Below are 17,255 nucleotides of genomic sequence, written 5' to 3'. Positions count from 1 at the left end.
CAGTTTTCAAAAGCCAGATCCATGCACTGGAAAAGATGCAGAAACACTTGCTGGACAAGCTGGAGGATCAGGAGGGATGGTCGAGACGGAACAACATACGCCTTGTGGGTGTACCGGAGAGCGTCCGGGGCCCAGCCTTAGATCTCTTCGTCGAGAAGCTGATTTTGGATCAATTGCTGCCTCGTGGACTATCCAATTTCTTTTCCGTGGAACGGACGCACCGAGTACCTGGGGGCAGGCCCCGACCAGGCGCCCCGCCGCGGCCGATCCTGGCCAGAATATTTAACTTTCGAGACCGGGACGCCATCCTGCAGCAGGCACGCGCCGCCCCCCCACTAAGGCTGGATAACTGTACCATCACACTATACCCAGACTATACAGCGGCGGTGACCAAACAGCGAGCGACTTCCTGAACGTGAAAAAGGAACTACGCAGTTGTGAACTCAAATATGCAATGCTCTATCCCGCAAAATTACGTGTTGAAGCGGAGGGGAAGACGTGGTTCTTCAACACGCCCGAAGAGGCCTCTGACTGGTTGGAGGGCTGGCGACCCGCACATGATGTCCAGCGTGCAGGTCCGGCACGCGTGTTGCGGCCACAGACATCGTTGCCCGCAGGTGACAACAGTCCAGAAATAGAAGACGCGGCACTGACGGAGGAAATCCACGCGGCGGACTGATGGGGTACGGCTGGTGTGCGAGCACCGGCTACGGACGATGCCGCAACTGGACCGGTGTGTGGCTCAGCGTACGCTGGGCCGTGTCATACTCATGGATGTTTTTTGAACTCTCAGGCTCTTGCAACGAATCGTGCTACAACTCGGCGATGGCGGAGCGGCATGAAGTGACTCTTTCCCCCCTACGCAAGTATACAGTTATGGGAATCAAGCACTCTGCTGAGTTGGGGTGGCGGATAGTTCGAAATCCACCGGGCAGGGGAGCAGGGAGGGGGGTGGAGGGGAGGGCACAATTTCTAATAGTTACTATTGGTTTGCTTGGAAGTGTTGTTGTGACGCATAGGATTCTCACAGATTGCACTCACGGCGCTGCAGCGATGGGGGCGACAAACACCTTGGGTGGATTCGGGGCGGTGGGAGGCAGACAGGTTGCGAGTGTAGACCCCAATGGCTGACATGGGGGTAAATGTGCAGACTCCCCACGCGCCCGCCTCGCACCTCACAGTGCTGTCCTGGAATGTCAATGGGTTGGGCGATAAAATTAAGCGAGGACTAGTACTGCAATATATCAGGCGCAGAGGTCCGGCGGTTGCACTGCTCTAGGAATCGCATTTGACGGGCTTGACCTGTAAGGCCCTAGATAGATGGGGCTACAAAATGATGATACATTCCGATTTCACCTCGGGCTCGCGGGGAGTGGGGATATTGGTGAACAAGCGCTTCCCGCTGATAGTCACTGACTCCCGGAAAGACGACCAGTGATGTTTTGCGGCAGTAACCTGCCAATGGGAAGGGAAGATATACAACATAGTGGCAGTCTACATCCCTCCCACATTGCATCAAACCGCTCTACGGGCGCTGGGGGAGTTTCTCCTCTCCCTTCCGCATGGCGACTTAATAATAGGGGGAGACTTCAACGCTACCATGGACGTGTCCCTAGATAGGCAGCCCTCTAGGGGGCCCACTGCGGCCAGTCTTCAGTTGCTTGACTTCACGGAGGCTCTTGGGCTCATAGATGTATGGAGACTTTGATACCCTACTGAAAGACAGTATACATTCCATTCCGGGGCACACAACAGCCTTTCTAGACTGGACTATATTTTTACACTAGCGACCGGGACGAGGGGGGTTGCAGAGGTGACGCACCTCCGTAGAGGCATATCTGACCACTCTTCAGTCCTCATCATGTACACAGCAATGGCCCCTCGGAGACGTAGGGTCTTCCCACTGTCTCCCGGGTATCTCAAAGTCCCGAAAATCGCCAAGGGACTTCTCTTGACGATAAAACAATACTTTGCGGAAAATAAAAACACGTTTCCATCCCCGAAAACGTTGTGGGAGGCCTATAAAACAGTCCTTCGTGGGCAGGCTATCTCGCTTGTAGCAGATCACAAAGCGTCCCAGAAAAAGGAGGTTGAGGGGCTGGAAGAGAAGGTGTCCCGGGCAGAAGCAGCGCATGCGCTGCAGGTCGATGAGCACACGACACATCAGATGCAACTGGCACAGCAGGAATATAAATCGTATGCCTAGGGGATGGCGAACACTAAGATCACCGAAACACGGCACACTATATAAGAAGTGGGTGATAAAGCGGGTAAATTGTTAGCGTGGCTAGACCGCAGGGAACGAGCCAATAGATGGGTGGCACAGATCCAGCTAGATGATGGCACGTCTACGACGGAGCCGCAGCAGATTGCAGAGGCGTTTGCATTTCATTATCGCGGAATTTATACCCCGAAAGCCACGAATACCGTGGACGACAACTTAGCCTTCCTCCGAGACATGAATATGCCGGCCCTGGCCCCTTCGGCGGTGGATGCCCTCGAAAACGACCTGACTCCTGAGGAGCTCACGGCGGCGATAGCTGCACTACACACGGGGAAAGCACTGGGACCGAATGGCCTACCGGTCGAATTTTATAAAAAGGCGACGGCGCAGATTGTGCCTCACTTGTTGAATATGTACACAGACAGTCTGGAGAGGGGTGCCCTGCCTCGGGACCAGAGGTTGGCCACGATAGTGACTATCCACAAACCCCATAAACCACAGTGGGAGTGTGCCTCTTATAGACCGATCTCCCTGATCAATGCGGAGGCAAAGATTTTGGCAAAAGTGTTGGCCGCCAGGTTGCAGGCATATCTAGCCACCATAATACATCCGGACCAATCTGGCTTCATGCCTAACAGGAACACCGCCCTGAATCTACGGCGTCTCCATGGGGTCCTTGCACGTCAACCCACTATTGAGGAAGAGGCTGTTATCCTGTCCCTTGACGCCAAAATGGCATTTGACCTGGTGGAGTGGCCCTTTCTTTTTGCTGTTCTTCGGCATGTGGGGTTCGGTTCCAAGTTCTGTGCATGGGTCCAATTACTCTACACACGCCCCCTAGCCCAGGTGGTGGTGAACGGCCACGTATCGACCACTTTTCCGCTGAGACGTGGAACGCGGCCCCCTCTCGCCGCTTCTTTTCGCGCTGGTGCTGGAGCCGTTGGCGGCCTGGATTCACCAGGATCAGGTTATCCGGGGTCTCAAATGGGCAAGGGGATGGGAGGATCGCATATCCCTATATGCAGACGATATCCTGCTCTACCTGGCATCGCCGGCGAGCTCCATTAATTTTCTCCTGGACATTTGCACGTCCTATGGCCGGGTGTCCGGATATACCATTAATTGGGAGAAATCATGTCTCTTTGTCCTCCGGGACCCCCCACCCCGGCTTCCACGGGGCTGTGGGATGCAGATAACGGAGGAGGGTTTCAAATATCTGGGAATATATGTTACCACTGACAGGGTACAATTCATCGCAAAGAACCTTGCGCAGCCCCTTATGCGGCTTCACCGTGATGTCAAGCATTGGCGATCCTTGCCGCTGATGCTGCTGGGCAGAGCGGCCCTCTTCAAAATGATGGCTCTCCCCCGTTTCTTGTATGTACTACAAAACACGCCTTTTCCGGTCTCCCACACGTATTTTGCAACAATAAACGCTGAGGTTACCAGCTTGTTATGGGAGGGGAAGGCACCACGGATAGCGATGCGTAAATTGACAAAAGGCTGCTATGATGGCGGCATTGGCCTCCCTGACATAAAAATTTACTACTGGGCCTCGCAACTTGCGGTTGTCAACCAGTGGCTCCACGCACCAGGTAATGATCCAGCGTACCGCATGGACCGGCAGCTGCTGGGCGAGGGCGGCATCATGGGGCATTATATAACAAGAGTAAGAGGCACACTCTTACGGGCCCGACGGCACACACTGTGCAGGTGTGGCATGAGGCGCAGAAACACCTGGGTTGGGACGGAAAGATAACACAGGCTATGCCGCTGTGGGACGTGTCGAGGCTGGGTAGACTGCGTAATACTAAAGGATTTCGACAGTGGGACCTGATAGGGATCTCGCGGGTGGGAGACCTCTGGAGGAAGGGAGGGGTGATACCATTTGAGCAGTTGCAGACTGAATACAACATGGACGTTGCCGAGAGATTCCGATTCATTCAAGTCAGGCATGCGCTCATGGCACAGATTGCGCCAGGCACGCAGCTGGCCGAAGCCTCGCCATTGGAGGACAGACTCCACACGGATCACCTTACCAAACGAGCCATATCTGAGACATATCGTAAAATCATTAACAATCAGCCAGACCCTTTGATGGCCCTAAAAGCGAAGTGGGAGGGAGAGCTCGGTGACTTTGACGAGAAGGAATGGCAGGAGGGCATATCTTCCCCCAGGGAGGTAGCGATACCATCCAAACTCAAGCTCATACAGTTGAAAATACTACATCGCACATACTATACACGAACTCTCCTTTATAAACTCAAGCAGACGGACTCACCCCTCTGTCTTCGACAGTGTGGGCAGGAGGGGACCCTCTTTCATACCCTGTGGACATGCCCTATAGTGAGCCAATACTGGAGGGCGGTCATGCGTACACTTTCGCAGGCGACACACATCACAACGCTCCCGGAACCTAGGATTTGTCTCCTCAATATATGGGAACCCACCGACCTTAACCGCGCAATGCAAACATGGGTAACAATAGGCATGATGGTTGCAAAATGAAACATAGCTCAGAAGTGGGGGTCCAGACAGTCCCTTACCCTCCCCCAGTGGTGTAGAGACATGGACTCCATCATAGTTGCTGAAAAGGCAGTATATATCCATAGAAGGTGCCCCAAGAAATGGACACAGATATGGGGGACGTGGAACAGTTACCGAGGAGACATATGCGAGCCCCCGAGGGAGAACTCGGATCCAGAACTTAGTGAATAGGCATACCGAGGGACGGGCTGGGAGATGGGTGGGCGTTGCTGTGGTCCTGGCTAGAGTACTGCCACGTAAAGCAGAGATACTGAACTCGACGATGATTGTAATGCTGTTTTTGATGTGGAATGATAATACAGATACTGATGTAATGATTCTCAAGGTATGCAATGTCACAGATTGTTCTTTGTGTTATGAAAAAACCAATAAAAAGTTTGTTAAAATGCAATCCTTCAGTATACCTGTGAACATGGCATCAGATTTCCTCCAGAAAGCAAATGTAAATATTAAATTGTATCTCATGAGGTAAAAGTCTGGAGAATACTGCCAAGAAGATTTTCAATTATCTTCCAGGAGCTTCTATTCATTTATTGAACCGTACTGAAAAGATGTAGATTGGTGCCTTTAAAGCAGCAAACAAATAATTTGCAGTCCAATTCAAACTGACTAGTTTATAAGGCTTGGAAGAAGCACCTATGAATGTGCTTCCAGTGAAGATGTACACTTTCTTGGAAATCTGAATGTCTGCAGGAAAGGTTGTTTTTTTGTCTTCTCCTCTCCTGCTGGTCAACTTACCACACATTCACTGCTATCCTGAGTGCTGGTGTCTGCCAGGAATCCCTTCCTGGTATTAGGTGGGGTTTTTCTGAATTCCGCTATACTCTAAGCCTTTGAAGTTAGCAGTTAACCACAGTGCCTCTAAGAGATGGAAGTGGGAACATAAGGATTGAGGCATAAGGTGCTGCCAGTAAGTCAGAATTCACCCTTTTGTTATCAATGCACAACTCTATGCAATCTTTCTCCAATGACTACATCAAATGTATCCATTGTTATCAGATTTGTTTACCTATGATTACATATTTAGAGTTTGTGCCATTTCCTTCCAAAAATTGCCTTTAGGTCATTTTCTTTTTAATTAAGGACCTCTGCATCCTGTACACAAATTACATTTGAAACAAATGGTATTGTTTTAAAAGTAAGTGATGAAAATACCTAGTTTAAGCTCATATTTCAGTTTTGAACTTTGCACACTTGAACACAAGTTCTGTGCACTTCTGTGTGATGCAGAATGCATCACACAGAGAAAAAGAAAGTAGCCAGGAGAAGTAAAGATATTTCTCCTCATTATACCTGAGTCTGGGAGGAGTACCATTTTGAAGTATAACCAGGTTTACAACTATTTGCAAATCTGGGAATGCTCCAAAATCCATGGATGGATGTGTGCGAATGGCCACATTCCTCCCATGAGAACGCCTCCCTGCTGCAAGGTAATGCAAGTCAGCGATATGCACTGCCTTATGTTACCTTGGATTTACTAAACCATGCAGACTTATGCAATATGGCTTTGTGTGGCTACATAAATCCCAGTTAAGGCTTGCATTGCCCTAGGTGAGAGTGCCACAGAGTAATACATGGTGTTTGTTGGTGTATTCTGATTTCAGCAGCCTTCCTTTCTATTTGCAGATGTGTAAAATACCCCACTTAAGCATTTGGCTGGATCTTTTACTAAACGTAAGAGAGCTTCCGGTCTGCATGAAGGACCTCTATCCTGTAAGTAAAGGCAAATATGTTGATCTTGTCTTCAATGCCAACTTGATATAGTTTTCTAGAGACTCAGTTTACATAGAGGATTAGTGTCGATTACGATATGCTGTGCGGTGTTAAGCCCATTGCTGCCTATGAAATGATGTTGCTCGTTTTGAGAGTTAAGCAGCCGCGGCCTGTGCAGGTAACAGCGGTGGGGCCAAGTGGGGGGGGGGGAATTTGACGGATGATGCAGAGGGAAAAATATTTTGTTGTTCATCATCATTTGGTGGTCATCATCCGTTGAAATTCCCCCTCCCCACCTGGCCTCACCGCTCTTACCTGCATGGGCCGCGGCTGGAGTTAGGATGTTTACATCTACCAAGTGACAGTAAATTTAGAGGTATTTTGCTGTGAGACGGTACACACAGTGGACCCTATAGATAGTTTGCAAGAATGTTTTTTCATAACCTTTAAGACGTAGAGCACTACATTCAAACTGAACTTCAAAAAATGTACTTTTATTATTGATACAAACCATTACAGAGGATTGTGAAATAAAATGAATTCCCAATGTTGAGCAAACATTATAAACAGGAAACTTAAAAAAAAGAGCACACACTAGTCCTCAGTCACAGAAAATAAAATTTTTGCCCATAGAGGCATGCCATCGTAATGTGTAGAGTACAAAATTATGAAAGCAATTGTGGGTCAGTTTAATATAGCAGTTGTAAGGAGATTGCATGCCCATTTGTTTTGTTGGTCAGCAAAGGACTTTTTTTTTATGTAGATATTTTAATCTAAACATGTTTTTTTCAGTTAATATCTCAGATCGTGAAAGTCTGCCAGCAGCTTCTGGCAAGTCAATCATTTGTAGGAGTGCTGGGGTACATTCTGGCAATCGGGAACTATTTGAACGAGAATGCCGGAAAAGAAAAAGCAAAAGGATTTCGATTATCAACTTTGGGAAGGGTATGTCAAAACTTTCTTGATAGTGAAAGGAGGCCAATGCTTGCAGTTGATGAAATATTTCCAGTATCTTGTTCATAACATTTGCTTTTCTTTGTTGTTTTATTTGTACAGCCAAACTACACCAGTACCCTAACCTAATCTACAAAATTTAAACGTCTTGTAAATGTAAGAAATATTTGAGGGATAATCTGTCTAATATATCTGACTACAATGTGGCTCCAGGTGAAAGGAATGAGGAGAGGAGTGAAAGAGAATGAAGCGCTAGGGCTATTGGATACTCGAAATCTGAACAACTTATGTATAGACGTATATCTGAGCCACTCTGTAGTTGTAGTTAGGATTCCTAGAGATTTCTTTTAATTTTTGCTTAGTAATACATTTACACCATTGGAAAAATCTCCACAAAGTTTTGCAGACCAATTACTTTTTCTACATTTGTTGATGATGCAACGTTTTGTGGTGATTCGTTAATGAGGTGCATGGAAAAAACGGGGGCATGAAACACGTTTTATGCCATTACATTTTCTGTTCAGCCGTGTTTCTGTTATAAGGCACAACGACTTTGTAATGAGTTGGGTGGTAGTGTACTGTGGAAATACCATGGTATACAGCATACATGCCAATGACAAGGCAGTATATGATTGAACTAATTACTGCCTTTACAAAGGTAAAAGGCAGCCATGTATTTTAGCCCGCACTTAGGGCCTGATTACAAGTTTGGCGGTCTTGCAGCGGGCTTCCATGCAAGCTCCCTGTCGCAAGACTGCTAAACCCATAGTCAGACCGCCCACCGGATTCCGACTAGAATCCAGGTGGGCATTCTTTCTACGGAGGTCCCACGGCGGTGTGTATCTAAGACACATAGATGTGCCTTAGACATGCACTACCATGAGATTTCTGCAACCTGCTCCTGCACGGAAATAAATGCACAATGTTGTGCATTTCTTTCCATGCATGAACAGGGGGTTCAATACCACAGGAGGCACAACATGTGCCCCCCTTTATACACCCCTGTGCACAGAGGCAAAAGGAGACCCTCTTAGGGCACTCTGAGTTTCGTCACCACCACCCTTTTCATAGCGGGCTCACTGCCGTGAAAAGGATGGCAGTTAAGAAACTCGTAATCTGCTTGGCAGTGCCGCTGAGGCACTGCCAGCATATTGCAGCCACATACCACTGCACATCCGCTGTGGGATCAAGGATCCCAGCAGTTTCAGAGGTCTAGTGGCAGTTTAACCGCCGTACTCAAAATACGGCAGGTTTGCCGCCAGTCTGGCGGTCCACAGACTGCCACTGCAGACCACCTTAGTAGTAATTAGGCCCTTAGTCTGCTCTGTGGGTTAGAAGTAGAAATATAGTGTTATATTGGTTTAAAAGTGCATAGGAAGGATTGAGGTACTTTACATGTATGTATGGGTAGGGAAAATGAGTTTTATTACTTTATATATTTTAATAAAGTTTACAGAAGACAGTGATGCTACTTGGAAAGTACCACAGTAAATACTACACTATATTTCACAAATATACCTTACTGCAGTGTGTTTAGACATGTTTACATATTTAATTAAAAAAAAGGTTTATGTGTGGTCTAACCAACTCTATGCTACTCCACTCTATGCTATTACAGTGTACACCACTCCACTCCATGCCATTTCACTCTTCGCTATTCCACTCTACGTCACTCCGCTCTGTACCATTCAACTCCATGCCATTCGATTCTATGCCACTCTATGCCACTCCACTCTACACTTGTCCACTCTACACTACTCCAGTCTATGCCATGCAAACTCTGTCATTCCACTCTGTGCTATTTCACTCTATGCAGCTGCACTCTATGCCATGCCACTCTACATTACTCTACTCTATGCCACTTTACTCTATACTATCGCCACTCTCCTCTATGCTATTCCACTGTAAGCCACTCCACTCTACGATACTGCACCCTATGCCACACTATGCCACTCCACTTTATGCCACTTTACTCTATGCTATTCCACTCTATGCCACTCTACTCTACGCCGCTCCACTCTGTGCCACTTCACAATATGCCACTCCACTCTGTGCAACTCTACGCCACTCCATTCCATTCCACTCCATGTTATTCCACTCCGCGCCACTCCACTTTATGCCTCTCCACACTGCTCCAATTTTGGCACCTGACTCTATGTCACTCGACTATATGCTATTCCACTTTCAGCATTCAACTCTACTCAACTGTACCGTAGACCACTCCACTTTACACAACTATACTGTACGCTTTTCCACTGTATGCTATTGCACTCTAAGCCACTATACGCCACTCCACTGTACTCTATTCCACTCTATAGCACTCCACTCTGTAACACTCCACTCTCAGATATTTCACTCTACGCTGCTTCACTCTATACCACTCCACTATACAATATTCCACCCTACACGACTCCACATTAAGCAATTCCACTCTACGCCACTCCACTCTATGCTATTTCACTTTTTGCTACTCCCTTCTATGCCACTTTATTGGAAGTCAATCCTTGCTTTAATGCACAAAATGCATTGGTCCATGGTATACTGGGTAATACTATGGTATACTGCTGTACATGGATAAAAAGTCAGTAAATGATGGGCTAATAACTGCCTTTACAAAATTAAGTAATAAAACTAATTTTCCTCACTTTACAAACCGACCCAAACTGCTTAATTCCTTCCTATGAAGGAATTTATAACATGGTAGCACACTATATGTCCACTGAAAACTCAAAGTCCACCATGCTACCCCACTTTATACTACTCCACTGCAAGCCACTCCACTCTATGCCCCTCTAATATATGCTATTCAACTCTACAGCACTCTACACAATTCCACTCTATGCCACTTGACTCTAAGCTACTCTACTCTACACCTCTCCACAAAGACCACAAGTCCCCTGGAATTATGGGAATTAGGGGATTAAGAGTATGGGAGATCATTAAAAAGTCAGTAGCTTTGTCTACAACAAAAGCTTAGAAGGAAGCGTGGCAGGAGTTTATGGATGGTAGGGTGGCCAAGAGAGGCATCTCTGGCAAAACATTACAGTGAGGAAGGTTGATTTCCAATTTATCATGGCGCAAACTGAGAATTGGTTAACAACTGTGTAAATCAAGGTGGTGAAGTCTACATTGTATGGTAAGTCTTTTTGGGGTTATGAGCCATGGATAGGAGGTATACCAGCAGGTTCGGCCAGGGAAAGGGGCCGTGGTTTGGATAAATAGAGGCCAATTACAGAGTCCAAATTAGGGTGGATTTTAGCTGCAATTTCTTTTGCGGGATGGGAATTTTCTATGTTGACTGTGTGTATTGTCGCTGTTCTTTGACACCCTTCGAATGCCAGAGTTATTGGGATGGGGGGGTTTACGAGGTTTGAACAGGGCGGAGGTTCAGGAGAATTGGATCACTTGGGAAACGGGCAAAAGTTCATGCTGTTTGGGTCGGGTGATGGTCTGAGGTGCACCTATGCTATTTGGCATTGATATCTGTTTTTGAGAGGGGAACTTCATGGCAATGTCTTTTAGTGCCAGGTTCCATGCTTATGCAGTTTCAAGTGCTGTAAATTGTCCATGGAGCATTGTGTATTTTGAGTCTCCTGCCTTTACAATATGGGACACATTCCTTTCAGATTGGCACTGCATTGGAATCGTCATGATTGGGTTTCTCTGTTGAATGCTTGAGTAATATTGAGGTTACGCATGTAGTGATCAAGCTGTTGTGAGAGATACATAAGGGAGAAGGAAATCTTAGCCTGAGGTTTAGTAATCAGCGGGTTTTGTTTCAGCATGTGTGGTTGTTAGCGTCCTCTCATTTTATTTTGTCACCAGTGGTTGCATTATGTGGCCGTCATCTGGCTTGACAATGGTGTGGATTGTTTGTCACTGATTGATGAAATGGGTTGGAAAGCAAGTAAAAACAGGACCACTGTATGGGTGCTAATTTCATTGAAGGGTAGAAGTAGCATGCTTTGGGTCTGATTGCAACCATACTTGGTGAAATACTTTGTGTGGAGAGGGTACTCTGAGCTTTTGGTTGTTCAGCTAGGTGAGAACAATCTGGTCCTATTGTCCGGTATTTCATTGCTGAAGGACATGAGATTTTTGGCGACTATAACATGCTTGTGGTCTGGTACTCATATCATTTGGATGGAGTTTGTTCAGAAGCACCTGTAGAGGAAAACATGGAAACCAAGTGTGTTTGGGAAGGGGAGGTGAGAAGTCAAAAGGGAAATTAAGACTTTATGCAAGTCGCAGGGTACTGTTGTGTTGAAACAGGTTGCCTTGTACAGAAGGATCATATCATGTTTCATCAGGATGGTGTTCATTTATGACTTCTTGGAAATTAATTTTATCTCATGGAATTCAAATTTACCTTAGCAGTGGAATGTAAGGTGGGTGCAGGAACATTCCTTGCTAGGGTTTTCCTAAGTGACAGGAGGTTGCTTGAGGTAAGAGAAATGGAGGTTGGTTGCATTTCTTACAAGGGGCACATAAGTCCAGTCCAGATGTGGGCTTTCATCTACTGTCAGCTGTTAGGCGAATATGGTGTGAGGTGGAAAAAGGGACAGAGTGACAGAGAAGGCTTTATGGAAGGAAGATTGTGTTTCCATGGTTCAAGGATGTTTCTGGAGAGGTTTTAGGGTGGTGGAATTCTAGGGTTGTGTTGTATAAGTGAGTAGTTTTACTTAGTCTTTAAGGCTTACACCTAGGCTATGATGATTGTGTGTAGATCTCTTCTATTAAAGCAACCTTTTGCACTTTAAAATATGCCTGACAGAGTTTTTGCCACAAAGTCTCACCCAATGTACCACTGATCAGCTCTATGAATAATTGTGTATTGAGACCCTCATTTATTGCTAAGATCACCCGCTCTCTGCATATCCTCGTATACACTCCATTACGGTTGGCCAGTTGCAGTACCAGTAACAGAAATTTTAGATAACGAGTTGGCTCATCCATCCAAATTGGCAGATAAATGTATTTCAAATCTATTATATGCTGATGATGTTGTCTTGCAAAGTCAAACAAAGATAGGCTTACAGCGTCTTATAAATTAAATAACAAAATACTCAATTGAGAACAAGATGGTAATAAATGAAGCAAAAACAAAAGTAATGGAAGTTAATAAACAAGCATGAAAAACATAGTAAATACAATTGGTATTTGCAAAGTCGACAATTGGAAAAAGCGAAAACTTATAAATACCTAGGAGTACTGTTTGATGACAATGGCTCATTTTTACAACACAAAACAGAGCTGACAAAAAGAAGTAACTCCCTACTTATGGCTTTTGGATCATTGAATCGTTCTTTAGGTGGGCCTACCTATCTTCCACTACTAAAAGTAATAAAAGCAAAATTGCTGCCCTGTATCACCTACAGTAGCGAAGCACATTGTGGTAAGGACTCCGTACTCTTGCCAAAATTTTCAAGTATTTGTTTTGGCTACCTGTTAAAGCATCGCCTGCACAAAATAGATTAGAAATTGGAGTATGCAATCAGCAAATTGCAAGGATGGGTCAATATTTATATAAGTATGGAAACAAATAAAAACTAATACTTCTAATCCAATGAGTTGCTTCCTCCGGCAAGAAATACAGCTAAACCAAAGCTCACATTTTTTGAAATATCTGCAAACAGCACTAAAAGAGCTTTCGGCACATGATATTTGGGAAATGACTGTAACAATAATATCTTTTAAAAAGACAATTTTTGGAATCATATAATGTCTGTCACTCCTGAAAGATAAAGAGCAATTTACTAAACAAGCACATGCATGGATGATTGTGAATGAGTACAAGGTCCTTAAAGTCCAGCCCTATCTTGAAACACCTTGGACTGCGCAAATGAAAAAATATTTATTAAAGCGAGATTTGGCCATCTTCCAGGATTGGTGTAGGCATTGCCATGGTTGCGACCATATAAGTCGATCCCCTGCAGACTATGCAACCAATGGGAAGAAAACATTATTTATTTGATTTATATATGTACAGCAATGAAGGAAGAAAGAGGGATGTATTAAAAAAATTATTTTAATAAGCGAGGAGTACGATCATGTAGACAAGCTCTGGTAGTCTGTTTTAAACCAACGGATATATTCATGAATGCAAACTTTGCAAAGTTTCTTATTTTAACAAAAAAGAAACTAGAAGCCATTGACTTAAGTATAGTAAACTTGGTTGTAGAAAGTGTAACTTGCCTCTTTTTTATAATGAGTTATGAGTTGTTGACTTGTAATATGGAGGAATTTGATTTGCCAATACTTTGTGTTTCTTTCCCCAGAGTTGGTAATGTGTTTGCTTTCGGTTTTATGTGGTTCTTGGAATTGAGGACTGTTTTAATTTGGCTGCATAATTGATGAATTTCCATTGTATGATTTTAATAATCAAGCAATAAAGATTTAATATATACAGTACTAGTATTCCACTAATGTCAGTTCTCTGCCATACTAGTAAACAGGCAGAAGCAACAGTATACATTTAGTTTAAATGCATATAAGAGGCACCAGAAGCAAGGATATTTGTGACACAGCAAACATGATGACTATGCCATTATAACTTCTTGATCCGCCTTGTTTAATACCTCAGCAGGAACAGACTGCAGGTCCTGGCAGCTCGCAGAGAGAAAATCCATAGAACAAAAGAGCATTAAGAGCAGTTCATGGTGCTCTGACTCTGAGGAAGGACCTATATTGGGAACAGAATGACCTCTCACTTGTGCAGTTTCAGTGATAATATGGCAACTGGAGTAACTGGAAGGAACTGACAGAGGGGATTGTTGATAAATGTATGTGCTCCTGGCCTAGGGAACAGGGTGGGGGCTCTCATGAATAATTGCAGTATTAGAAGGTGGATTCGGATCTTCAGGTGACATACAGCAGAAGCCCATAGATAACTGAGACTGGCCTGGGTAAACCTGACCCGGAAAGCCTGCTAGTGGAGCACAGATTTAGGGATTAACTCTCCCCATAATCTGAGTGGCAGAGTTAAGCTCCTTTAATAGGTGCCACTGTTGACTCAGTTGCACCACTTGCAAAATTACAATGACAGAGAAGAAGGACAAATATGCAGGACTTTATTTAACCTCAGTTGAGGAAGGAGTTATCAGATGAGAACACTGGTGAGGGATCCAGTGCAAACAAGCTGAGAGGGCCCAAAGCAGTGATAAGAGAGGGTACAAGGAGAAGGTACAAGGAGCTGATGGGAGCCTTGGTGGCAATTACAAGAAAATTGAAGGAGGGGGCGAAACCTAAGGCAGCAGTGTAATGGCGCCTGGTGGAGCAGAGGGTGACAAGACAGAAGACAGCAGAAGAGGCAGTAAGGGTCCAGGCCCATGTTTCAGAGCTAGGACTGACTGCAGTAGGTGCAGAGATACATGATATGGTGACATTTAAACATAGTGATATTTAAGTCCAGTTGCTGCCTGGAAAGTTTCAGGGTGATCTGTCAAGCGGAGGCCGAGAAAACGGAGAGTCCCAAAACACGTTTTACCCATGTCAAATCCCATAGGAATTTTGAACTTGATTACAGCCTGAACAACAGGATGGAATTTCACCAAATGTGACAGAAAGCTAGCTTTTGGTCTAGAAAGAGGCCTTTTGTGATTTGGTGTAAATAAGTTCAGTAGTTTTAGAGATAATAACCAAAATCTAAATTTGTATATCTAGGGGCATGGACCTTCCGCGGATCCACTTGTGGTGGCTTTTTGGCCCCACTTGGCACAGCAGGGCCCTAATTGGCTTGCCACAACCTGACAGATCAGTTGCAGCCACCATTTTATGTGTCGTGAAATGGTCCCTGGGGCTGAAAAGAAGCATGTAAAACCGATGAAGGGGTCAGGGTTGAGGTCCCCTGATCCTATGGGTGCCTTAAAAAAGGGTTGAAAGCATCTTTCATGGGCAGTTACTACCCAAAAATGATTTTTGGGTCTCTCGCAAAATCTGCAGTGCTGCAGAGGGCTCAGCGCGGTCCACGTGTAAATCCATCAACCATGCTGTGAAGTTACACGGAAGATTCGTGGAAAAACCCAACCAAATTTGGCTTCTTCACAGGAAGCATAGAAAGGGTTAAAGAAATACTGACCATTTAGAAGTGGTTTAACAAAAAAGGAAAATAAAACGAATGCTTGATTTGTGAAATAGTGCAGCATAAGTAAGAGCACATGGGTAGGTGTAGCCACATAACCTGCTTTACCATTCAGAGAGGAGGTGGCTTGCAGGAGTTCTGACTGGAGATTTTTAATGAAAACAGATTTTATCAGACATAGAAATAAAACTGGGAGAATAGCTAAGAACTTTTACAGGTATGTTAATTAGGTTGTAGTATATAATAGTATGTATACATAAAACATTGTAAGTGTGTGTGAGCTGAAAAAAAAAATGTGTACCTTCTAGACCCTATACAAAAAGGATAATAGAATGGAGCTTCAAAGAGAACATTAACTAAAAATACAGTGAGTAGGAAAGGAGAAAGACAAATTGTTTTACTGAAAGTATAGTCATTTTGTTAAGCCAGAATGAATGAATGTGTTTGAAATTAGATTTGGGTGTTTACTTATAGTATGTATTTTAATAGTAATTTTCAACATGCTCCCACAGTCAGACAGGCACATACATATCCAGTTATACACCCACAAAAGCACTTATGTTCGCACTACTCTTATAGCCTGACAATGACTGTAACCTTGTCTTAAAACTGTACTAAACACAACGCATAGGTTTGCTTTGACCTGCCTAAGACTCAACATATTCCATCGACTAATTAGCTTTCCAAAAATGAATGCATGGTCCACAAATTTGGCTTATTGCCCCTTCACTGACGTGATGCCCCAGAACACTATGCATGCGGTTCTTTTCTATAGATTCTATAGTCAACTTAGGAAATGTTACATCCTACCGATAATTAGATCACTCTGTTTTGTACAATGTCTCCCTGCATATTTATATTTGCAATCACTTCCTACCGTGGAGATTTGTTGTATAATGTCATCTTTTATATGGGCTGTTTTTTATGCCAGGAAAAATATTCCATTAGCACTTGTTTAAAATAGGGCATAGGGTGCAAACACTCTATGGATCTAGGTAGTGGGATTTACGTGTTTAAACAAAATTGGTATTGAATTTATAATGCATTGCGTCTTTGTGCTCTTTTAATTGAACTAGATCTATGTACCTTAGAACCTGATAAGATGGAGGTCATGGCGGGCCCAAAATAAGGCTTTTGTCCTCCTCTCTTGCACTGGTTCTGCATACGCGTATGCCAACAGTGCCATAGGAATCTGTGCTGCTTTGTCTTCTTATTTCGAATACAAGATGAAATTGATTAATCCTATCTTGGTTTTTTTTCTTAATAGTTGTATATTAACTCCTGTATTACTGCTACTCAGTGAAATCTGTATTAGATTTTATATGTTTCTAACATTGATTGATGTAGACTGATTTTTTATTATTTGGGTAGGACACTATTCAAGCCTATGCACTCTGATATTTGTCAGCTTTATGATCTAATCATTTTACCTTGTTTTATATTGCATTTTCTTGTATGCATAACCTCTTGTGTTAGGGCATGAATTTCACATTGATGTTTGTTCCCTTTGTGCAATGCTGTTATGGATGTTTTATGCTTCTAAATAAAGTTATCAAAGAAAGAAAGAAAATAAGGCTGCAACACTCAGTCACACAACAATAAACCATTCACACACCAATTTACTCACCTATACATCCAAGTTTGAGTACTAGTTCATTCTTAGAGCCCTCAAGGACATGCACAGAATGCAATCTGCACCACTAGAAGAGTTTCAAGAGGATTACTTCAGCACTCTTG

General features: G+C 44.3%; 1 protein-coding gene across 1 annotated transcript in view; it reads left to right on the top strand.

The window, feature by feature from the left end:
- Positions 1-17,255, top strand: part of LOC146812254 (formin-H-like) — a 637,557-nt gene that overhangs the window by 570,214 nt on the left and 50,088 nt on the right. Inside the window, exons 10-11 of the mRNA XM_085614569.1 lie at positions 6,398-6,484; positions 7,277-7,429. Of these exons, the coding sequence (XP_085470695.1) occupies positions 6,398-6,484; positions 7,277-7,429 (240 nt within the window). The remainder of the gene's footprint in view (positions 1-6,397; positions 6,485-7,276; positions 7,430-17,255) is intronic.

This window comes from Triturus cristatus, chromosome 7, assembly GCF_964204655.1.
Source record: "Triturus cristatus chromosome 7, aTriCri1.1, whole genome shotgun sequence".
NCBI classification, from domain to species: domain Eukaryota; kingdom Metazoa; phylum Chordata; class Amphibia; order Caudata; family Salamandridae; genus Triturus; species Triturus cristatus.
Note: the sequence above shows the minus strand (reverse complement) of the source record. Positions and strands in the feature narration are given on the sequence as shown.